General features: G+C 36.0%; 1 protein-coding gene across 2 annotated transcripts in view; it reads left to right on the top strand.

Moving 5' to 3' along the window:
• PDE1A (phosphodiesterase 1A) overlaps window positions 1-26418 on the top strand; it is a 322799-nt gene that overhangs the window by 82623 nt on the left and 213758 nt on the right. Inside the window, exon 1 of one of the 2 annotated variants that reach the window (XM_087434959.1) lies at window positions 3043-3095. The exons of the other annotated variant lie outside the window; for it this stretch is intronic. Coding sequence (XP_087291085.1) covers window positions 3043-3095 — 53 coding nt within the window. Of the gene's footprint in view, window positions 1-3042; window positions 3096-26418 lie in introns of those variants that run through there. 2 annotated transcript variants of the gene reach the window in all.

Raw genomic sequence — 26418 nt, 5'->3', positions numbered from 1 at the left:
ATATTTATTGAGCACCTATTATGACAGTCTGTAACAGTGCTGAATGGGGGAGGGTGTGCGTGTTTTTCTGTGTGTATGTGTGTGTGAGAAAGAGCAGGGGATGGAGGTGAAAATGTTATGCAAAGTCACATCGAAACAGAGTTTACCACAACAGGAAAACTATAAATATCGTTTGTGACACCCACTCTCAGAAAGAAACTTCAAAGTAAATTATAGTTAGTTTATTTTACAGGAGAATTGACCTGGTTATTTATACAATAAATTTTACTATTTTGCACAGTAGAGTTGTGTTGATTTAAGGAATGTGTTTTTGTAATTTAAGCAACAGTAATCAAGTCCTGTCACCTCATCAAATATTACATTAAAGTTGAATAAGTTAGTAAAGCAAACTTTTCTTCCTGATATTAAATTTAAATGCTCTTTGAGAAAAAGTTAATGAAAACATTTAAGAAACACATATTTTTCTTTGTGCCAAGTGAATATTTAACTTACTGGTATCTTCTCATGGCTCTTTAGGTTCTAAGATTGAGTTTAAATATAGTGCTTGAGATGAGTATGAATCTAAGCTTTCTACCCTAGTAACTTAAGAGCAAAAAGGATATAAACCTAACGCAAGCAAAGATATAATAGATTTCCTCTAATTAATTTAACAACTTTCGGATTCTTCAGTTGATAAGCCTTTGAGCCTCAAGTTAGATTGTATACTTGCTTGTTATTTGCAGTGTGCCTTGTCTAGATGTTTATTAGTATTTGTGTTCAGTTCCTTCCATCATGTTAATGAAGAAATCATCTCACTTTTCTAATTCAAAAGTAGACAAAATGAGAGTTAATTTCTTAAAGTTGATGGACTTATTATTCTTTTAGGTTGTCCCTGAGGGGCTTTTACGCTAAATTAATAGTAATAAAGGTAAACTATGAGTACGGAAATTGAATGCCACACATAAATGCAAAAATCCTTCTGGAGACCTGTACGACGTGTTATTACTTAGGAACCTTTCTATACAAAGAAAGCCAAAGCATATGGTTATGATGAAGCATCTACTCCAAAGGTCTGCATGTCAGTTTGCATGGAGATGATCTCCAGATTTGACTTCAGTATTGCATACATATCAATTTATGGTTGGATGCTTATTGATGGTGAAGGGAACATTGATTTAGATGTCATTAAATAAATATATAATCTGCATAAATATACATATAGTATAAAATTATCTTCCTTTTTATTTATAACTTCTTTGTTTATTTATAACTTTACATAATAAATGTATATGTTTTGGATTATCAGGCATCATAACATTTGTGCTAGTTCCTTTGCAAGAAGCAGGCTAATCATATTTAGAAATAGCACATTAAAACTGGAAAGGAACATAGAATTCAATTAATATTATAACTTCATTTTACAAACAAGGAAACTGGGACTCAGATAGGTCGAGAAATTTTCCCACAATGGCCCAGCATATTCATGATAGAACTAGGACTAGAACCCGTTTATTCTATTTTTAGTTCAATGCTCTCTCAGACTGATTCCATTTTCTAGTGGGGATTAGAACTGCTCAATAAAATCAGTGATTTTTTTTTTTTGCAATCCTCGTCTCCTTCTTTGTCTCTTCTCTGGGAATAAAATAAGAAGGTGTTCTTGCTCCTGTGGAAGGGTTTGGAGAGTGCCATGAACTGCAAATTGCAGGCTTATAGATCATGTCCCCCTCCGTGACATTGATCTTTATTTTTATGGATAATTCAACTGAAGGCATGTGTGTTTCTCAGTTTTTTCTCCCCATTTATTACATGTGTATTTTTAAAACATTTTATTCATGCTTTGAAATGATTTTATTACATACCAAACCTCTGGCCTGAAATCTCATCACATCATTGATTGAGTAGGAATTATGTTAGTGATTCAGATACAGGAATGTCTCCAAAATAAGTTATATTAAAATACGAAGATTCACCTTATCTGTAACCAGAATAAGAGTTCCTGCAGTGTGAGTCTAAGTCTTCCAAATGAAACAATTTTTAATGTCATTTATTTTCAGCTGTTCACAATTTCTCTCTTCTACCTACTTTTCTTTCTTTTTAGTTTTATAAATTCAAATTTTATCATGTAATATAAAAACCTTAGGTTCCAAGGAGATTTGGGGACTTTTTAAAAAAGTGTTTGTGCTTGTGTGTGTGTGTTTCCATATTTTTTTTTGCAGTGTCTCCCTCTTAGTTGGAAAGCCACATTTGGGTACAGACTTCTGGGTACAATGTCACTGATAGAATTGAACAATTTTTGTTTTTCTAACTTTTGTAGCTCTGGCCAGCTTTGCATGGGCTTCTATCAGCTGAAATGGCATCTTCGACTTTAGCCAAGTGTAGGTTATTAGGTTATGAGTGCCAAAAATGATGAGTTGTTTCCACACTTCATCCAGCGAGAATAAAAGCAAGATTGTAAAATAATTATAATCTCTTGAGGCAGAGCCAGCCACGCAGCCTGAGACCGTCTTTCTTTATTAATTTGTATACAGTTCTTATTTTAACAGAACAAACTTTCAGAGGGTACTCACATGGGACTACTAAACCAGCTGTACAACTTTTATTTTGAAGAAAAAAGTTGAGCCTCAGAACAGGCTGTTTTAAAGACAGGGAGGGACTTAGCTTTTCCGAGCTTGACCAGCATGTGGAAGGAGTGCTCTCATGGCTGCGATAACTTAGGGAGCTCCTACCTGGGTGACACTAGGGTAGGAAGTTTTCTGTTTGTTTTGTTCTGTTTCTGAGAGTCTCGTGCAGTTCGCTTGCTTGTGTCGACGTGACTCTTGGTGGTTTTTGCACACCCTGCTCTGTGGGGGAGTGCCCCAACGTGCCTGTCTTATGTGGCCTCTATGGACACACTGCTCAGCTGGCAGAGAGCAGGGAAGTTTTCTCCCAGCACCCAAAAAGAGAAAGAGGAAACTACTTTTTCCTTCTGGACTTCTTGCAGCACAATAGATCAGAATAAGCTTCCACATTCTCTCCCTGGATTTCTGGAGTGGTTTCCAGGAAGAAGTTAAACCTTCACCTTAAATGGATGACCATGTCACAATCAGGAAGAAACACCTCCAAAGACCCATCTTTAGGTAAGTAATGTTACATCCTAGGTGACTCGATGGCCATCAAGAAAAATAATTTCTCTCCTTCATCCTTAAATTTGGAATTCTGGCACCAAGCTACAGCAAAGCAATGATGTGCCTAAAGTTTAACTTCATGCATACTGAAGGAGTCCTTTTATTTTCTATTTTCTGAAACCCTGTGTACAAGCTCCTATCAACTCCTTAAAATATATTTAAAAAATATATTAGCTATTCATGCACGTGAATGGCATAGCACTGGAAAAACTTTTGAAACATTATGCAATTCCTCGCTGTTTCCAATGGCCCTCTAAGTAGGAAATATTGTGCCTGATCCTTTCAACTGATTACACTCAGAGGTAGTGTTTTAGTGCTGCTAATGCTACACCTTTCTGCAGTAATGTGTGGGGAGAGAAATTTGAACTTGATAGCTACTGTTCTAGAGTGTATATTTTATAGCTAGTTTAGGAGTATCTGAACAGTAGTTGAGGAAACAATTGGGCAATAGGAGAAATTTTATGCTGAGGTGAAATCTTTGGCCAGGCAAAATGTAGATATAATATAATGGATTGAGCTAAGGTTTTATTTTGGGGCAAAGGACACTCTTTCTCTAAGAGAGCAGCAATTTCTTTATTGACTCTTTAACTCTTGATTCTTTACCTTTCATGCACTTTAGAATTCAGAATTTGGAATTAAGACTTTTAAAGTAGCTAGAAAATGAACACAAACAATTTCTGCCTTTTAAAAGAGAAGACTAAAAAAAGAAGTTAATTATATATCAATTTTATGCTTCTCCCAAAATAATATCCTAAACGTAGCAAAGATACTACTTATTTAACAATACCAAATGTTAAAGTTAAGTTGCAGCCACTGGTTGTTGATCTAGAATTGACTACAGGATAATAGGAGTTTATGGATGGAATTCCTGGCATTCTGTTGTTGTTATATAATGAATAAGAGTAGGCCTCAAGGAGTATAATTATCTAAAATGTGGCCATTTTTTATGTATTGATTAAGCATTACTACGTGCTGTTAGTAACAATAATATACTTTTGTAATGCTTAAAACAAAATGCTAGATCACATCTGTTTTAAAACCTTCTTTTGAAGATAAATTATATTTAAATCTATACATATGGATTTAATATCATAATCTTTCTACTTAAATATACATTTCTAAATTTTATGCAGTGGTGGTAGTAAATAACCAAAAGTACAAAATGACTCTCAAAATATGTGTTCACCCTCCATATTTTCTGAACAGTTCTCCAGTTCTATGTAATTAATTTCTATTTTCTCCAAAGTGCATGTGTGACTTCAAAAAGGCATGACAGTTGCATAGATAATTCCAGACTCAACCCCACTGAGGCACCACTCGAAGAGGGCATCTGCAGAAGTTCAAGAAGGCAAGGTTGTACTGGATAAAATCAGATCCACTTAGCCCTAATCTGTAGTATATTACCCCATCAGGGAGCTGTTGCGACTGAGGCAGGTGATCCTTCACCACTAGTTTATGCCAAATCCTTTTGCCCTCCTGATGAATTATAAAGGTAAATGCCACTTGCAGGGGAATTGCAGTTCAACTGTGCCTCTGTCCTTTTTTCATAAAGACAGATCCCTTGTGGAAGCTGAGATTCTTTGCCTAGATAATTAGGATAAAATTTGGTAAATTCAAGTGACTGAGTCATGATCCTGGTGACCTAGAAGAGAAAACGCAGCTACCAAAGAGGACATACTTTCACCCAGGCAATTATTTCAAGCAGGTGTTGAAAACAGGTTAAGGCCAGATGTAGGAGTGGGATTGATTGGTCAACTGGCACACTGACAGCTGACCCTGCTTTTTTCAGGGTATGATTGTGGTGAGGGAAAAGGGAGATGGAGAGTATCTTAAAGGATTCAAATGACTAGGCATAATTTTTCAGAGAAAGTTTTGGGCTGTTCTTCAGTAAAATACAGTGAGGGCTTTCTGATAGCTAGTTGTACTTTTGGGCAAGTTGGGAAGTGGTTTAAGCTTGCTTCTGGTGTCTTTGGCCCTTATCCCATGCCGCACTTCATTTTCTTTGTCAGCCTCCTTTCCTAGGTCCCTTGTCCCCTTCGGGTACCCCTGGAGTGTCCAGTCTCTTACACTGAGATATCTTTTTCAGGCCTGTCCTTTCTGGTCTGAGACTCATGGGCCAGACCTTTCCTTCTTAGTATGTACTTGTTTGCACCCCACTTCGTTAGGACTTTGCACATTGGTTCTCAATCCACTGGGTAAGCAAATCTGTGCTAGAGTGTTTCTTATGTGCTGGTTATAAGTTCAACAGAAATTTTGTAAAAATAATATCTTGGCTGTTTACAAAATTCATTTAAAGTTTCAGTCATTAAGAGAGATCAGTCTAGAATTTTTTTTGGGAAATATCTGACATATTGACACTGTTCAAATTTCTATATGCAGGCTAATGTTTCCTGTAATTGAACCCAGAGCTTTAATTCAATTCACCTGGCCTTCTCTAATTGACTACAAATGTCCAGAATCTGGGCTATGGTGCCATGAAGGTCAGACATGACAAAGAAAAACAAACCATGTCTGCCCTCACATGACATATCATCTTGTATATACCTAGATAACTACGGCACAGGCAGACGATAAGTACCACAAAGGGGGCACCAACGTCCTGGGAAATTATAATGAAGAAATAGATCTCCGTGTAGACTAATTCTGACACCTAAGTGAATTGAGAGAGATAAAAGCAAGATTTTTTGAACTTATTTTTTGAGACTGAATTATCAATTTTTCATCAGCAAAATCTCCCTAAATTTCAGATGGCAAAAGTTGTCCATCAAGTGTAAAAAGTTAGTTGCTAGGATTTAGAGTAGATGGTAGACATTGAAATTCCATGGCTGGATACCACAGTGGGAAGACTGGGAGGAATCTTACATATTATTTAGATTTTGCCTTTAAGGATGACTGTCTCCTACAGCGGCAATCCCCAAATCATCTTGCATAGGTTATCAAATCTATGTCTTAGAAGTCTTTTGTGGAAAGTTTAGATATATATTTTCACACCAGGTCTGTGAGGCAAGGAACAAAGGCAAAATTTCTTTCATGGCCAAGGTGGGAGTTTGTATGATCTTTCTAATGCAAGTCATGTGGAACTTTGGGATCAATGAGACCATTCAACCCTGAGCATATATAAATGGTGCATCTTGAACACACTTTGTGGTTCTGCCTGTAGCCATTCTTACAGCTCAGACTTGTATGGAGAAAAGATGATTCTCCCTTTACTCAAGAGAAACACTTTAGGTTTATAATTTTCCAGGAAGGAAACACTATTACAAAATTTATATTAATATGTTTCAATCAACAACATTGAGTTTGTTCCTCAGCACTTAGAAAATAAAATGACAAAGGTCCTTAAAATCTAACACTTGATATTAGAGCCCTCCAATAGGCAAGTTCCCTTAGACTTCTAAAAACCACTTTTTCTGAATTATCACAGAGTTTTATCTCTGATAATCATAATTTATCTCTTTATATAAATAGGTTCATCAATTTATCACACATTTCAAGTGAAGTACCTTTATGTAACTTCAGTAAACAATTGCTGAAGATGCTTCCATCTTATTGCACACTCATATTGCTTAGTGAACTTTCTATATTCCCATGGGATAAATCAAGCTTAGACTTTGATACCAAGAAAAATCTGTTTCTCGTAATCAAATTGCATCAGTGAAAATATTTCTTATCTAAATTCTACTGCCATCAAGAGTTTTAAGTCTGGGTCTTTGTTATAATTATCTTTCCCACTTGATTTGATATTCTGTGTTATCAAATTTTATTATATGTGCATCATTTTCCATTCGTTGTTTCCAATTCTTTCTAGAAATAGGTAGAGAAAAAAATGAATTTAAAAAATCAATTGAAACGTTTCTCCTATGTTAAGCTTTATATAGTGTTTTTTGGAACCAACAACCTTTTGAACCTCTTCAGGGTTTGAAAGTGGATATGTTATTTTTGTGGTGACTTACCACTAGAAGTAGCACTTAAAAAGCCACAAACAAGATCATGCAAATAGTTCTTCAGCAGCCCAAGAATTGAGAACTGGTCTATGCATCCAGGATCTGAGACGTTAAAGGGCAAGTGAAATGGCTGCCAGGGCCCAAGACTAATGAAAATCATGTTGAGATCTTCACAGCATTTAGAACATGCTGTTTCTTGTCTTTATGCCTTTTCAAAAGTTTTATTTTTACAAGTATCTGTTAGCAGAGGAGTTCTGAGTGTGTTTTTGGCAAGATATTCTCTTTGCATAGAGATGTAGAAAGCAGTAGGATGAAATAAGAAAGACTAGGAAAAAGAAAGGCAGATCCTAATTTTGTTTGTAGACCTCATAGGGATGTTTAGTAACCTGTTGCTGTGTCTGAATTCTAATTTTGAGGTTGTGATCTATGCTTTGTAGAGGAATATCATAAAATACCTGTTACATGTTTAAAATCATACACCTTTTGGAGTGTAATCATTTTTATTATTCCCACATTTAAGCTCAGTGTATTAACATTAGTGCCAGACTAAACCACAAATTGCTTATTTGCAGGGGCCACACTGCATTTCAGATTTTTGCACATTAATAAGGTAAATCATCTGACTGATTATGACGATTTACAGTAGTTTTCTAGGCAAGGGGTCCAGATAGTGTTCAATTATTCAGATGTTTCACACCCATGTCCTTCAGTGTTTTGGAAATAATAAAAAATCTGAACAAATAATATAAAATGTAAAGTCACTTCAAAATTTAGAGAAATTGTAATATATTGTGGACATTGCTATTTTTGTCTCATAAATATTTAAGTATTTATGATACTCTTTAAGTATTTATGATATTCTTAATATCAGAAATACCAGAAATACATACTTTAGACAGAAATCTATTTAAGACAAAGTCATCAGAGTGAAAAGTAATTACACAGAAAAAAATTAAGTACGAGTTAATGAAGTGGTATAATGTATTAAATATCTTTTCGTTTTTATGCATAGGAAAAAACTATGTAAATCAAATCCAAAATATAATGCAATTCTGTATTTTTGAAAATATTTTACCAGTTTTTGGCTCTAAGACAAAAGTGATTGTGAATTCATTTATTAAAAAAAGAGAGAGAAAAAAGAAAATGAATTTACCTGCAATGGTTACATAGTTACATACTGGAAATTTAATTTCAGAGTTTAAAAAAAATAAAATAATGATTTTTATGTATGACAATTAATTGATAGAACAAAACAATTATATTTAAGTTATTCCCCCTTGCTGTGAAAGTAAAAAATACTTCAGAAAATAGACATAGTGAAATGAATTTAAAGTTTATGACACTAATGGACATAATGAAAATTAATGAAGAACAAATATGTTTTATAACAGGCATGTTTATTAAAAATTAATTTTTTTGTTGCCTAGGTCAGGATGTTATTGCTGCTGGTCAAAGGTCACTGTAACACTTATAAAACAAGGAACAGATATAAATTGATCTTTAAAATAGATTACAAAGATCAAAGCAAAACAATAAACATATGAATGTAAGGCAGGTAATGTTTATCATAAAAAAAATTATCAGACATCGCTGTGCCTTTTTTTTCCTAGTTGTGATAAAAGTAGCTCTAATTTTTGAGTGGTCATCACAAATAGATAAACTAAAATTTGTTATACATTGTAAAGTCCGGCAGGAAGTAATATACTCCTGCTGGTATTATTTCATCCACAGTCAACACAAATTTAAATTATCCCCAGTAAACTAATCATCATCATCAGCAGCAGTAGTAGATATTATACTAAGAGCTGCCGTTCATAGAACTCTTAGCTTATCTTTAGGTGACTTACATGCCTGTAATCTCCAGAGCAACTCCATGAGGAAGTCGTAAATCGACAATTAATAATTTGGGGTATAGAACCAGGAACAAGGAGTAGATTAAAACACGGGAAAATATCTCTCACTCAGGAGTTACACGAATCTTGTTTTCTAAGCTAGCAAAGCTTGATGATAATTGCATTTATCTTGGACATTGGTATAGTTTAGAAATAGCTTTTCAAAGATTTGCAATGTTTGAAATGAGCAAAATCAAGATTATGCAGGTAAAATGATATCCTGGGGATAATATAATGGTTTTATACCATCTGGAGAATTTAATGTTTGGAATAATCTGCCTGTTACATATAGTGTTTAGGTAAAAAATAATGAAAAATAATAATAAGATTAAAGATGACCTATCGGTTTGTAGAAATGAAATAAGGTTAAAGAAGTCTACAGTATTCATAAACCCAGTCTCTTCAGTTCTGTGACTGAAGATGACATAATTTTGATAGTTCTCATGGGAAAGCTTCCGTTTATTTATGTATTTGATTAAAGCTGCTTGGACATGAGCTCTAATTGAGGAAAATCCAACATTTCCTGAATTGGAGCTGCTGGAAGTGTATGGGGAGAGTCACAGTGTTTTTGAAGGAAGAGATGATAAATCTTCCAGATTTGTTATCTTCATAACATCCAAGCCTGCTCCATTAAAGCCATATCTTTTGTTATGGAGAAAAATTAATTCTGAGTCAAATTGGTGTCCATTTCAGTGTTTTGGTGACTCCAGCCTTTAGGATCTCAGGATGTTGTTTTTAGAAGGGTTGTTTATTTAAATCAAAACAGGTATTTAAATATTAATTATATATTTATTCACCAATTGTTTATAGGCATTGAAAGTCATGGGCTTTTACTATGAAAATTATCACTTCAGCTTTAAAAATATTAATATTTAATTTGACATTTTTAATGATCAAAGAGCTTGGAACAAATTATTTGGAGACTGATGATAATGAAAAACAGTAGGGCTGTATCTTTAATATACAAATGTGGCAATTTTTGAGTCCTAATTGAATAAGGAAAGGAAAATCCCACTCATTCAAGTCACTTTTAAATTATTTCATTAAATTAAAATTTGGATGAAGGTAGAGGCGTGTGACAATCTGGGACCACCGGTTTATTAGATATCTCCTCTAATGAAAAATCCAAATGCTTATAGGTTTTCCTGTAGTGATGTCTTTATGAAACAGCATGAAAGAGAAAAAAGAAACTCCTACTAATTTCTGTGCCCACTAATGAAGTATTTCCTGCTCAGCCAGCTGCATCCAATTGTTTCGAACTCTGAGATCTCCTGTCATTTTATCTGCCTCTCTTTTACTGCGCATATCATTTCATTCTATTATAATTACTTGAGTAAGGGGATTGACTCTCCTATAAAACTACAAGATTCCTGAGCCTAGAAACAATATTGAATTGATCTTTGTATTTCCCATAACTTTTGATAGAATGTGTGTCATAAGCAAACATTTACCCAGTCTTCAGACTTAAATACCTAACGGGACCATGTCAGTATTATAAATGTGTGAAATAGGAGGTGTTGGGAACTGTGGTAGATGGGAAACAAAAAGTATTTAGTTTCACATTTTTAAAAACAATGCTAGCTGGTGACCTTTGAAATGAATGAATGATAGAATAAATAATTTGTTTATTTATGTCCACATAGTGGTCATCTCTCCATTTTCAGGGTGAATGATGGCCAGTAAATCTTGGCTAAAAATTCTGGCGGCTACCTCCAAGAGGATTACTGGAAAGATGGGTTCTCGGTTCTTGTTTCTAATACTAGTTAAAGAATGAGCAAACCAATGAACTCTACAGCATGCTTGTACTGACAATCTGTATATAATTTTGTAGCATTAAAGAAATACTTAAAGAAATATATAATTGTTGAATGAATAAAATACATGCATGTTAGCCTCAACTTGAATTATTCCAGAATCAGGGAATTCAATGCCTATAGCCCATTCCGCCTTTGAACAACTATGACCTGTTAGAAAGTACTTTCTTAAATGGAAATCTGTCTTCCAATCAGTACAACTTTTTTTCTCTCTTAGTAGAACTAGAACGAGAAGGATCGGAAATCTCTTTCACAGGAGTCTTTCAAATACTAAAGACAATTGTATCAGCTATTGCTGTTTATAAATCTTCCTGAAACATAGTGGCTTAAAATGACATGAGTCTATGGATCAGCTGAGTGGTTCTGTGACCTGTGCCAAACTTGGTTGATCTCAATGGGCTTTCTCATGCATATATGGCCAGATCGTGGGTTTGCTGTGAGCTGGCTGGTCTCGGAGGACATTGGTTATACACAACTTGAGTTTCCTCCATGTGTCTCTCATATCCCTCCAGCAGGCTAGCCTGGACATGTTCTCATGGTAATAGCAGAAATCCCTGAGAAGAAGCAGAAACTCGCAAACACTTTTGTCAAGGCTCTAATTGAGTCTGAATGAGTCAAGTGCTACTGCTCCCACTTTCTGAAAAATCAAAAAGTCACATGGCCAAGTCCAGAGTCAGTGTGGGAGGGCGTTACTAAAAGGAAGCATGTACAATTGGGTCAATTAACCAATTAATACTCTCGGAAAGCTCTTAGGCTTTTTCTGATTCCTCTTTCCTTTAGTTCATCCATAGTTCATTCAACCATTGAAGAGACAGCACATAATTTGAATTTTTATTTCATGTTGGTAAAGTTATCTGAATGACCAATGAGGATAGGAAAAAATATATATTAGCAGAATAGTGAAGTCCAGTTGACTCTCATGTGGCCAATGGGTCAAATGTGGTCACCTGACTCCAGGGGTACAGCATACCTGAGATTCCTGGTTAAAAAAGTTAAAAGTTAAAAAAAGTTTCACCTCATTGCCTAACAGATGAGCCGTTACACTCATGATGATGGACCACATTTTCACAGTTCCTTTTGGAGAATTGATTTTTACCAAGTGTCATGCTAACAGACTTGAGAAAATTATTCATTTTCATGGAAGCTGAATATAATTAATTAGATAATTTTGGGCAATTCAATTCCAATTCCACTAAAACCATGACATAGAAAGAAGGCCTTGTAAATATTAAAATAAAGTAATGCTTCCTTATACATTTGAATTATATTTGAGTCTCATCCATGTGTATTCTCTAGAGATTTATGATTATTATTATCTTTTAAAAATTATTTATTCTTTATGGAATAGATTTATGATATTGTTTAATTTACTGAACCCTGCCAAACACCACTATATTGAGTAAATGTTTTCATAAAAGCCACAAATAACATAATTTCTCTTTTAAATCAATGATTCACAAAATGAATCTGTTTGCTGTTGACATTAGAATTGCAGCTTACAAAACAAAATAAAACAAAACAAAGTTAAAATAAGCTTCTGAAGCCCTAACCTCAGATATTCTGCTTTAGTAGGCATGGGAGTAGAAAGGTTTGATATATTTCTACATGCTCCCCAGTTTATGCTGATTCATAGCTAAATTTGGGAGCCACTTTCCTTGATGATATAATTTACGTACAATAGGAATGGAAGAGCAGAGTAATTTGGAAAATCTTTTAATAAGATTAGCATCATCATTGGAAATGTAACAATTTTTGTGTATGTGTGAGGAAGATTGGCCCTGAGCTAACATCTGCCAATATTCCTCTTTTTGCTGAGGAAGACTGGCCCTGGGCTAACATCCATGCCCATCTTCCTCCACTTTATATGGGACGCCTGCCACAGCATGGCCTGACAAACCATGCATCTGTGCGCGCCCGGGATCTGAACCGGCGAACCCTGGGCCGCCACAGCAGAGCACACGCACTCAACAGCTTGCGCCACCGGGCTGGCCCCCCAACAATTTTTTCTTTTATCTTTTCGTTCAAAAATGTCTGTGGGTACAGGGGACCTATAAATATGAAGAGGGTTGTCTCACCTTTAAAAAATCTTAAACACTTTTTTTAGGTTGTATGTCTATAAAGTACGGAGACAAACTACCATGAACTCCAGAGCTGTGGTTTTCAATATTGGCTGTATCTTAATAATCGCTGGGGAATTTAAAAAAATCCCAATGCCCAGGTTGTATCTCAGACCTATTATATCAGAATTGCTGAGTGAAACTCAGGAATCAGCATTTTTTTAAACTCTCTAGATATTTCTAACGTGCAGCCCAAGTTTGAGAACTACGGCCCTAAAGAGAAGCACATATGAAGTAAAGTGACAGAAGAGGGAGAAACATTTGTGAGTGAACATTGAAGGGTACGTGGGATTTTGACAGGCAAGTAGAAGAAGGAAAGACATCAAGAAGATGGTATAGCATGAGCAAAGGCATGGGAATACAAAAGTGTGTGAAGTGTTTGGGAGAGTTTTGGGGATAGGGGGAATTCCTCATTGGCCAACATAGAGATGAGCTTCTGCCTGTGGAAAGATGTGTGGCTGAAATGTGGGTTGGGGCTAGTGAGTCATGGGCCATACTGCATTTATTTTATGAATATGTACTGTTGCCCATCTGGTCTGTTGTTAAAACTGACAAATCTGATGAACCGAACTCCTGAGCTCAGTGTTTCCAAAATACTATTTCATCACAGAGCACCATTCCCCTGAGATTCTCTGAACAAATTCATCAAATAAGTTTAGGAAATACTGCCTGTCATGCTAACTCTCCTCTTAGAGATTTACAAAGCATATTTGAATTTTTGCAGTAAAACTTAGGTTTGTTTACTCTAATATTTCCCCAAACATATTCTATTTCTATATAATGCTTCTGTTTTTATATAATATCTCCAGAAATTAGTGTTCCAAGGTACACATTTTTGTTCCCCTAAATTTTTCCAACATACGCCTCCTTTATTTTTCTGAAATTCACTTTGCTTCAGCTAGTCTTTTTTCTTCCTTTATTTCTTTTCTTATTTATGTTGCCTGGAAGATAGTCTGACCCCAAGAAATTTCTCCATATTTAACATTTTTCGTCTACACGTAGAGAAGCTAGGCAAACAAAGTTGCCTGGTTGAGAGAATGGTTAATGTTCTGTCACATAACTACAATAGCGTGAGTTTAAAAAAAGGAAGAAGAAATATTTTGAAAAGGTTGAGAAATAATGAATAATGTCACATTATTGAAACAGCTGAGGGTAAATTAATAAATAACAGATGGGAATTATCTGTGGATTATCACACCCAGGTATCACTGTACAAACACTTGTTTTATCCTGAGAAGATTTTTTAAAGCATTGCCCTTAAATTCACACTTAGTGAAAAGCAGACCATTCAAAAGCTGCGAATAATACTATTTTGAGTAATGATGGTTTATGCTTGTATAGAATCCCATATCAAGAGTTTTGAAAAACATTTTTTACATCTATTAAACCATTTGTTCACATGATATCCTTATGAAGTAGAAAGGAAACTATATAGATCCCCAATTCATGGGTGAAGAAATTGAAGCTCAAGGGGTCACAGCAAATCAGAGGAAGAAACATTGAAGAGAAATGACATTAAGTAGAAGTAGATGAAGTGTGGTTCACCATTACAGATTGCATCTTCATAACAGATGATATTAGGAGACCTTGATGCTTATGCCAGGCCAGATATACAAGCCTTCCTTGAGGTATAATCCATTCTCACTAGCCAAGGAAGTAAGTTGAATCACCTTACAAATTATTTTTTAGCTACTCAGAATTATTTAATGCCCATGATATCTATGAAATTTTTTTCTACTAAAAGTGGAGCAAGGAAAACTGAGCAAGAGTAAATTATCATGTGTTCTCTGGGTCATATGATTTACTGTGATGCCTGTACAAACATAGGTTTGAGAAAGGAAGCACTTATTAGGAATTTTAGGACATAAAATACTGTCTCCAGAAGAGAAAGAAGAGAGAAAAGAGAGATAAAGTTCAGGAGTTGCTTTGAAAGTGTTTCTAAATAGAGGAGATTTGTTGCTACCATAATATAAAAACCATTTTCCTAGGTGGCAGAAAGACCCTTGTAGATACTGAAGTATATGGCTTCTAGGTTGCGCAAGACTAGAATTAGGTTTCAATATGACTTAATTATGGTTTCATTAATAGAAATTATAAAAATATAATTTGACAGTAGCCATCCTATGAACCTTCTTTTTAGGCTTTGGTTTCTGTAAATTTTCTGATCTCAAAATCCTTGAAATTTACTGTGTTGATGGTGTTTTATTTTAATATAATATAGACCATTCTTGAGTGTCATAAAACTTCCATCTTTTGTTATTTTAAAATATTTTACTTTATTGTGATTTTTTTTCTGAAATAGTATACTAAGAATCTACTTTCTAGGGGAAAATAAATCCCACATTCTATTAGGCAAACAATATAACACCTTTACAAGGCTATTTTCTTTCTCTTAAGAATCAAATATTTATAAAACCTTTACTAAAGAATATATATTTTTTTGTGGTACAGGGTGGTAAAGACACAATTTGTTAAAATACATTCCATTTCTAGAGTAGATCCATTATTTCTTGATATTTGCTTATTTAAAAAATGGAAAACATTTTCTGACTACATTCTGAGGAGCTAAACAGCTGTACCAAATGACCATTGACCTAAACTTTATATAAAAATTCTTATTAATTCTGTATACCAGCTTTTAAACAAACTCATGTGGAAGTTGAGCTCCTAAAGTTGAATAATTTTTTTTTTTTTTGATGAGAAAGATCAGCCCTGTGCTAACATCTGCCAATCCTCCTCTTTTTTTTTGCTGAGGAAGACTGTCCCTGGGCCAACATCCATGCCCATCTTTCTCCACTTTATATGAGACGCTGCCACAGCATGGCTTGCCAAGCGGTGAGTCGGTGCACACCCGGGATCCGAACTGGCGAACCCCCGGCGGCCGCAGCGGAGCACGCGCACTTAACCACTTGCCCCACCGGGCCGGCCCCTAAAGTTGAATAATTTTGATCAGTGTGTATAATCAGGATAATTTGATCTGCTTTATCCTTCTTCTTACCTACCAACACATTATTTCCCCCTCTCTTATTAGCCCAATTGGCAATTTAGCCTCACATATTCATTTAATGGAGCCTATGTCAACACTGCACTGGTGAAGGACCCTAGCTTGCATCTAAATTTTTAATTTGCATCTCTTATAGATGTCTAAAAATATGATTGTTGCTCCCTCCCACTCCATGTTCTTTTCTTTCTTCCTTCTTTCTTGCCAGACACCAGAATGTCTAGAATTTCTTGTATGAGAAAAATTTACTATATACTCGGAAAACTGATGGTTGTGCCAATTAGTGTGTTATCCTGAGGAGTTCTACCTACAAATATAAACATTAGGACGTTTAAGGCCACCTTAGAGCTATGAGTTTAAATCTGAGCAGGCAATGGTCTCAGGACTTCCAGATGGAGTATTGGTTCTGGATTTTCCGTTAAAGGTTAGGACGCCAAGGGAAGGCTCTGGAATTCCATATTCCATAGACTTGTCTTAGACTAGAATGCTTAGATGATATCTCCATAACTTATTGAGCAACTTGGAGATGCTCGTTCTAAAATAATTTTCTCTTAGGTTTTCTACTCCATCAAGTTACAATTCAGTTTCTCTTCCTTCTATTCATTAGTCTTTAAAATGTAGACTGCGACTTTCACATTCTCCCATGAACTTATCTAGTCCCCTGCAAAACCACCTCTTCTCATAATCTCAACTATCTTCTCTGTTAGGTGATTCCTAATTTTGCATTTGCAGATCTCAACTCTATCCAGAGTGACAATTTACTTCTTTTCCCATCTCTTAGACACGTCCACCTCAATGACCTCCCGATACCTAATACTAATCAACCCAAAGAGGTTTATTATAACACATACTCTACAAAAGGAAGTTCAGGAGCATATGTGTGCATGTCTCTCCAAACTTTGTCCCTAGCAACACTAGTGTTCCATGAGATTTAGTAGTTTTACACGCACACACACACATTGCTACACGAAATCCCAGAACTTTATTATGTTTATGTTAAATGTAAATATTTAAGAGGAAGATATGATATTTAGTGTTTCCTAAATTGGCAGTGGAGCTCTCTTTGTGTTGAATAGCTATAAACATATCAAAGTCTCCAGTAAACTGTTGTTTGAGAAATATTGGTTCGATGAACAGTCTAGCCTAGCTTCTTTGAGCCTCTTTGTTGATAGCTATTAAGGAAATAGTAAAATGTTTCCCTGGGCTTCTACTCCTCTGGTCTTTTAGACTTGAAATCTCAGTTATTTTTGATGCCTCCCTACTTCTTGCCTTCGATAGCAGAACAATTATGTCCTTAGAAAATTACTTATTTCTCTTGTCTTTTCTTTGTGGATTTTCACTTCAAAACCTCTTCCCCTCTCATCAAAAATTTTATATTTTTCAATTGATTTACTCTCCTGCTCACTTCCACTGTTCCTTGTTTCTAGAGTTATCAGATTAGTCTTTAGAGCTTTGTCATGGTTGTGTCACTCCCTTCTTCCATAATTTGCAATGACCCTTCATTTTCAACCAAGTGAGATATTGATTCTTCCGGCATTCCAAATACTTTATACCTACTCTCCATTTACCTCATCTCCTTCCTCCTTTCCCAAATCCTATGCTACAGTCGTTCTGGATGACTCATTGTCCCCTAGGACCTGTCTTATGCTTCCCCTCCTGAGCCTATGTCCACTCTGCTTCCTCTGCTTCAATGCTTCCCCTCCCTCTCCTGTCTGAACTTACTCTCTGTCCTCGTTCATGCTTCAAGTCTTACCTCAAATGTTACTGTCTTCATGAAGTGTTCCCCGAGTCTTCCAGTGAAAATAAGCTTCTCTTCTCTTGGACTTTAATGGTAGTAGCACTTTTTTTTTTCTTCTTTTTTTGTAGCTCTGTATTTCCGAGCATATTTACCAGAAATTGGTATGATTATTTATTATTTAGTGCGTATCCTAACTTCTCTTCTTAGTATGAACTTATTAGTGGCTGAAGCTTTGTCATATTAATAGAATTATAGAACAATCAAGTTGGAAAAACCTTATATATAGTGCAACTCTCTTATTTCATAGATTAATAAACAAAAAACTTTTAAAACTTTAAATGTTTTCACCAAGTTCTCATGGCTAGTTAGCGGCAGAGTCAGGACTAGAGCACAAATCTTGACTCTCAATCTAGTGCTCTTTCTAGTCTAATTTCTTTGCATCTCTTGTGCTTCTAGCCCATGGTAATAATACCTATTGAGCATCCACTATGTACCAGGGATCTTACCAACATTGTATCTAATCATAAGAGTAATATTAGAATATGAGCATTAGTATCTCCATATTACAGATAAAGAAAATGAAGTTCAGTGAGGTTAAATAACTTGCCTAGGTAGAATAGTCTGGAATCAAAGCTAGGTCCACCTGACTCCAGAGCCTATGCTCTAGGGTCAAAGATTGACGGAATAGAGAGCTACCTATTTTAGGATCGGAGTTTGGAGTAGCTATCTTGGGAATCTGTATTGAATTGCCACCTAAGAACCAAGTCTCAGACTTTAAAATGACTATATTTAGTTGTCAGGTAATGCAAATTAAAACCACAATGCACTACAATTATGTGCCCTCTGGAATGGCTTAATGTGAAAACCAAAAATTGAACCCAGGGCTAGTGAGAACTTGGAGCCGGGTTTCTCAGCCTCAACACTATTAACATATTGGACCAAATAATTTGTTGTTGCAAGGGATTGTCTTGTTCATTGTAGGATGTTGAGCAGCATCCCTGACCTCTACCCACATGATGGCAATAACATTCCCAGTTGTGATGACCAAATAAGTTTTCAGGCATTGACAAATATTCCTTGGGGTATAAAATCATACCCAATTGAGAATCCACTGATTTAGAGCAGTGGAAACTCTCATATATGGTTGATGGGACTGAAAATAAATACAACAACTTTGGATCTACTAAAGCTCAACATACATATACCCAGAAATTTCACTCCTAGGTGTATACCCAAGAGAAGTGCATACATATCATATATTCATCAAAGACCTGTACAAGCGTGTTCTTGAAAGCACTATTCCTAATAACCTAAAACAAAAAACCACCAAATGCTCATCAGAAAGGGATAAATAAATTGTGTGGAATACCATAAAGCAATGAGAAAGAATGAACCAAGAGTACATGCAACAATATGGGAAAATATCACAAAGATAATGTTGAATGAAAGAAGCCAGACACAAATGAATACATACTGTATTATTCCATTTATTTAAGGTTCAGGAACAGGGAAAACTAGTATAGGTATTAAAGGGCAGGGGAGTGGTTACCCTTGGAACCTCTTGAAGGGAGCAGGGGGGTGGAGCTTCTGGGTATTGGCAACATTTTTCTTTTTTTTAAATCTGGCTTCTGGTTACATGAGTGTATATAATTTGCAAAAATTCATCAAACTTCCATGATTTATGTAATTTTCAGTATGAATGTTATACTTCAGTAAAAAGCTAGGAAAAAACCTAAAGCGGCTTCTGTTTGGGGGAGGACACTCAAACATTCCATATTTTTTTTTTTTTTGTGAGGAAGATCAGCCCTGAGCTAACATCCGTGCTAATCCTCCTCATTTTGCTGAGGAAGACCAGCTCTGAGCTAACATCTATTGCCAGTCCTCCTCCTTTTTTTTTCCCCCAAAGCCCCAGTAGATAGTTGTGTGTCATAGCTGCACATCCTTCTAGTTGCTGTATGTGGGACGCGGCCTCAGCATGGCCTGAGAAGCGGCGCGTCGGTGCGCGCCTGGGATCCGAACCTGGGCCGCCAGCAGCAGAGCGCGCGCACTTAACCGCTAAGCCACGAGGCCGGCCCCTCAAACATTCCATATTAATTGACTGCAGATGAAGCTTCAGGGAAAACCTGCTGGTGGTGCTAGAGCGGCTTTGAGGGGAATACAGTTTGTAAATGGCTCTAGCGTGGCCTGGGTAGGCATGAAAGGAATGAGCAATAGTTCTCTTGTGTGCTCTGTCAATGGAAACCTATTATAGAGATAATAAATGTAGACGACAATTAGAAATTGATGAGTGTACATTTAGTTTTTAAATCCTCTACGTTTACCCACATATCTTGCAAGTTTTATTATTCTACATTGTTAAAGAAAGTGATTAGGCTAGCCACTTGAAGGAGTGTGAGAAATGGAAATGCTTTGCAGAGAATGACACAGATCATGTGAGCCATTATATAGCCGTGTGTTAATTATACTGCATTTCTTATATGTTCATTGGCGAGACACTCCCACATTCATATTTAGATTACTAATCATTATTGTTATAGTTGGGAACAATTCATTTCAAGATACAGGCTTTCTTTAAAATAAATTACACTCTAATAAATGTTTATTCATAGTTTCAAACTGTGGGTGCATCTTAAAATGGTAAATTAGTTGAATAGTTCATTACAAAATTTTGAATTTTTTCACAAGTTTATTTTTATAAAGTACAAATTCAGAAACTATTAATTAGGAGATAGCTTATGGAATATCTACTCTGAAGATAGCAGAAAGCAGAAAAACACGTTTGTTATTTTGAACTCTTTATAATGAGAATGATTATTCTTACTATTGACCATGATTTGGCTATTTAATGATCTAATTTAAAAGTCTCTATCATGAAGGAAGAAACAAAATATTTAATTTATATTAATATTTTTACTGTAGACCATATAGCACATATAATTTTAATGATTCTGACCACTGAAGTTAAATAAGATCAAGACGACTAGAGGTTCATTAATATGAAGAGATTTTGACTTCCCTTACCCCTATGGTATACTGGTGATTTTCCCTCGTTAATTCTGTTGTCATGAATGGAAGGGTAAGTGAAGATGCATCCATGCACCTGTCAGGAAATGAGAACAGGATTATTTCATAGCACCTTGTAACTTCCATTTGAAGTATTTATCATGGCTTGTAGTTATACATTTATGGTTATGATTTGCTTAGCGTCTGTCTCTTCCACTGGAATGGAAGAAACAGAGACCCAGCCAGAGACTCCAGAGACCCCTCTCTGGAGGGGAGCCAGGCAGCTGAAGGCCAGTACAGGGAGGGCTCAGGGTCTGCCCTGGGAGATCCTGAGAAATCCGAGGTTGGCGCCTGCTTCCGGGGCTTGGCCTACGTCACTGGTGCCCCAGCATGCGAACTCAGGATCCTTTCCCCATGAGCCAGAACATGTCACCAGTCTTCAGCTCCAGCTTCTGGATGGCACAGCCTGAGGCTAGCACCTCAGCCACCTTGGACGTTATGGGATCACAGTTCATGCTGGCTACAGCAATCGCCTCATTACATTTGGTGTAAAAAGCCATGAACTTCAGCTCCTCCAGATGCCCCTGGATGATGATGTCATTGAAGTCTTCTCCATACCCTGTGGGCCAGGCAGGAGGGTGGTGCCCACATGAGCTTGGCAGAGTGGAGTCTGGGCCCTGTGCCCTCCTAACTCCACCCTGGACCCGCCGCCCTGGAATGTGCATTCTAAGTCCACAAAATTGGGATTGAATTTGCACATGCTGTGTTTCCACTGCCAGCACAGTGCTAGATAAGTATTTGTCAAATAAAGAATAACATCAGTGAATTTTTTTTTATAGGCTTGGGGCTTATCTTACTGGTTATCTAATTAAGTTCCAACACAATATTTGAGATTAATCCCTGAAGCCATTACTCCATTCAGGTGGAAATTTCTAGCAGATTATTCACAATCTAGGAGAGAAGCTGGAGTCAGAGTTAGGGGACACTCGAAGAAAGGTGCTAGTTCAAGAAGGGGAAGAAGATTAGATATCAAGAAAGAGAGGTTACAAAGACAAGGGAAGAGGGCTAAAGAAAGAAAGAAGAGAAATGGCCAGTGTTAGAAGGAGAGAGGAGAGTTAGAGAAGAATGGAGGAAGTCAACAGAGAGCTGCAGAGCAGCACCTGACCAGTAATGAAGATGGAGCGAAGGGGCTTGCTCTGGAGGCAGAAGGTCTGTGTCTCTGCTCAGTCTCTAGCTAGTGAGACAAATCACTTCACCTTTCTGAGCTTCAATTTTCTATCTGCAAGGTGAGTGAATTGGCCTCTAGTGGATTTTGCAGCTGCTAAATTTTGTGAACACTTTCTGTGAGAATGAGCAAAGGCCATAGAGTTGATGATCTTTGTTGATAACATTTAAGCGAGACCTCTAGAAGAATGAAAGAAAGCAGGAAGTTATGTAGGAAAAAAGAGAGGGCAGTGAGTGTAAATCATTTATATAGACAGTTTATAAGAAACAAGGTTGGTAGCAGGAAAGATATTGCACATTAATTTTAAATGTATTTTAGGAAAAAAAATAATAAACGCTGTGTTTAGTCCACCCCTCATCACAGGTAATTACTGCCCAAGGAATCTGAAATATTTAGGGGTCTGCAGCAGATGGCAGGTCCAGGACCAAGACTAAGAGATAATCATGATAATTACATTGAATGAGCACCTACTACGTGCAAGTACCTTTTCATGTGTTATTTATGTCAGGTATCTCATGAAGCTCAAAGGGGTTAGCTAACTTGCTTAAGATCACACAGCTAGCAAGTAGCAGAGCCAGGATTCAAGCTTGCATCTGCCAAACTACAAAATCCATGAAAAGTCTGAGTACATTGTACTGTCTCAAATAGCTGGGCATAATAGTGTGGGGGAATCAAAGATAGAGGGAGGATTTGGGTAACCACTGTCTTTTTTATTGACAGATACTTTAAAAAATAATTATTTTTATATAAATTGATTGACTAAATCCTGTTGGCTCAAACCAGTGGCAATGCCAAGTGTGGGGCACTGGGACAGTTGTCTGTAGCAGAGGCACTATGAGCTGATGTTTTCTACAGAGAATTTAAAAGCAATAATAATCAACTAAAAGTCAGTCTTATTTTTATTATCACCATGTGCCAGCAATTCTAAACAATATTAGTGATAAAATACTCCTCAATAGTCCTATGTTGGTCTAACTCCTAAATAATTGCTATGGTACTGTTGAGTTTTAATGATCTACATATGTATATACCTTATTATTATATATATATACACACACACATATAGAATGTGTATATGTAGTATGTGTCTGTGTGTATACACATATATTATATATACACACATATATTATTTATTCTTTAATAAACCTTGTGTTCTACATGGGACATACTTTGGGAGAATTTCCAGTTATTTAGTAGTCTCCCAGCACATGCAGATTCAGTTACAAACATTTGTTTCAAGAGTAAGCAGTCGGCCAAGTTCTGTTTTTTGGTCATTGTGCTATCATTTATTTTAAACATACTGTTCAAAATGTGTTGGCAAAAGAAAAACTATACTCAAATCAGACACAATTGGTTCTGAACAATGATAAACTTTGGGAAAGTTTACCAAGTGTACACAAATTTATGCTGACTTTTCTGGTGAAGATATTTAGTGGCAATTTTTGACTGCAGAGGCATTTGAAAGCTATTAGAATCAATCCTAGAGAAACAAAGAAATGAACAGCATTTTATTGTGAAATGGGGTTTCATAAATCTATGCCAAATTTATCTTTAATACTTTTCCTATATATTTTTATGTCTGTCGCTTCATGTGAAGGAAGTATTTTGAAAGTAAAATTAACAAAAAGTGCCCCTTGAATTACTCTGAGTAAAGATAGATTGACAAATCTGGCTATACTGTCTACCGAGGATGAATATGTAAAGAAGATCAATTTTGACAATTTTGTTGAAAAATATGCCGAAGTTCAAGCTCAAAACAGAAACTGTAATATTATTCATTACTTTAACAGAATACCATGTAGATATACCTTTATTGCATTTTTATAAACAAAATTCATTAATTAAAACTTCCATTGATTTTTCATTTTTCTGTAATATCTCTAATATTTATTTTATTATTTATATTTTTATACTGGCGTACCAGCACGTATTCAACTAGAGAAAAGGTTTACTGTCTACATTTCTTTTTCTAGCCACTATTATTATTTGTCTCATTTCATGATTATTTCTGAGAATAATTTATTCATACATGTAAGGGGAGTGTTAAAACATGATCCACTCCGGTGTCCAACATGCTAGGTATGCCACTGCCTAAAACTAAGGGTTATTTTTAAAAATCTTCTTGACTGACTGTGGGAAATAGCTTTTTATTTCTTTATCTCCACCAAAGTTCTGAGCATGGCAGTTGGTAATACATACTTATTGAATGAAAAGACAAATGATGAATGAATAATAAACAAATGCTTAAAATAAGTCATGTTTGGTCTGCTAGCATTACTGGAAATCTACATTTTTAGTGTGAGCCTAAGAACCTAAAAATAATTTGACTGCTAATTGAAACTGCTCCTTTAGGTTTGTGGCCGAAGATGAAAACTACTAAATAAATACAGTAAACTTCAGAATGTTTAAAGCCTTATCCCCTAAAAATACTCTGTAAAAGATTTCAGAATTTCAGGACTGGTTTGATCTTTTTTGTTTTTCCCTTCTGTAAAATCGGAATAATAATAGTAGTGCCATATACTGTTGAAGTGATAATAAAATGAGATAACATAGAGAGGGTGCTTAACAGTGCTCAAAATAGTCTAAGCATTTGACAAATGATAGCTGTCATGATCACATAGAAACTTAAATTTTTTTGATAAAATTACTTTGACCTAAAATGGGTCCAAAAACCATTCCATTTGAGGAGAAAATATTTGAAAGGCCAATGTTTTTTTCTTTAGAAGGTTTTTGGGCACTAGGATTTAGTGACTGGAGCTTTTTCCTGTCTAGAACTTAGGATCATGAAACTCAAGGTTTTCCTGACCCGGATGGCAGACTGTAGTGTTAGGTAGCAACAGGCTCCCTTTCAACGTCAGCTGTATCTTCTTGTTCTCCATATATAAATAGTACGGGAGAAGTAGAAAAGCAACAATTAATTTCACTTACATCTTTAATTTCCTGTGTACTCCTCATTTTATCCTAGGAAATGGCTGTACTACTGAATTTTATATATGTTTATACTTTATATACTTTTAAAACTCTCTTCTCAGTCATGCTCATGTTACCACTCAACGTAGCTGTGACGTGCATTGACTGTCTCTAAGAGTACACTAGTTTTGTGGATTCAGTCTGTTGTTATCTGGATATTGTTGACCCATAGTAGACTCTCTCTATTGCCTGCTTATTTTGATAAAAACAACATTTTTCCTTTGGACCACTACAAAAATAGTAAACCTAACTACCTAGGGTATCTGTATAGTTCATATACATTCCTCTTCTATGGTTTTAAATTTAAATCTGACGTAAATCCCAGGGGGAGGGGGCAACATTTATTAGTTATTCTTACACATATTACAGATGAGATGATTATGGGTTGGAGACTGTAAGTGCAGAGTCATGGGTTACATGGTGAGTAAGTAGTGAAGTCTGACCTCTGCATTCCGTCCAGAGCACTTGCTACTTTATGATAAAAGTTTGTGATGAAAATACTGTCCATAGCTAAAAAGTATTGGATTGAAAAGATGCTATATACGGTTGATAAAAATTAACTAGGAATTTGGATTTTATTTTGAAACCAAGCCTGGATTACAATATTTGCTTTTGCAAAATTTCTATTGAACAAGTAATCAAGTTAAGGGAGTGGTTTTATTGTTATTGCAATAGTAATTCCAAAAGTGGTTAGTAAGCAACTACAAAAGAACAATTTTGTGTACACACTTTCCACCATTGTTATAGTTTTGGGGATAGGGAATGGGTTGGCCACTAGTAAAGCAGCAATCAGTAGAGACTTATGCCCAAATCCAGATCTTGACAAACAGTCGTCTGTTATTTCCATTTATAAACATTGTGAGACTAACCAAGTGATTTTCTCTTGACTTCTGTCGGTCCCTACCCACCAACCCAAACTTCTTATAATGCCCCTTTATTATGTGGTGAACTGAAATTCAGACTTCCTCACTGCTTGCTACTGATGGGACTTCATTTATTTTCTTAAATAGAGGTAGAAGTAGTGGTGTGCTGGTAAACTCTCTATGAAAAGATATAAAAAACTATGATTTTAGCATTAGTCAATTTCCGTGGTGTAAATATTTCCATCATGGACTTGGAGTTGGAAAGACATGAGCACAATGAATCCTCAAGAGCTGGCAGGGGCTGGTTCCAGCATAGCACTGGGGAGGGCATCAGAGATAGCCACACTCTGACCTCTCGAGTCACAGAGGAGGAAACTGAGGCTAAAGCACAAGCGAATACTCACCCTTTCTATCTTTTTTCTCCAATTATGGGTAGTAATTTAGTACTTTACTATAAACCACCTGAGGGGTGAGCAATTTATCCAAAAGAGGAGGCTGTGGTGAGCAGAGGGCAGAATGTTCCTGTAAGTATCTATGGGAGACAAGATAAAGCTAACGTGTTGACAGCCAGAAGCCAAAACAGATCAATGACAGGAGAATGCTACTCATACCTATAGATGTTACTCTGTAACCAAAACAGTTTAGATTGACAATTTAAAAATCATTGTATGTTGGACTGGAGAGATATCTGTAGCTTCAAAGAATCTG

Source organism: Ceratotherium simum, chromosome 9, assembly GCF_057802395.1.
Source record: "Ceratotherium simum simum isolate JZ-2026a chromosome 9, ASM5780239v1, whole genome shotgun sequence".
Classification (NCBI taxonomy): Eukaryota; Metazoa; Chordata; class Mammalia; order Perissodactyla; family Rhinocerotidae; genus Ceratotherium; species Ceratotherium simum.
Note: the sequence above shows the minus strand (reverse complement) of the source record. Positions and strands in the feature narration are given on the sequence as shown.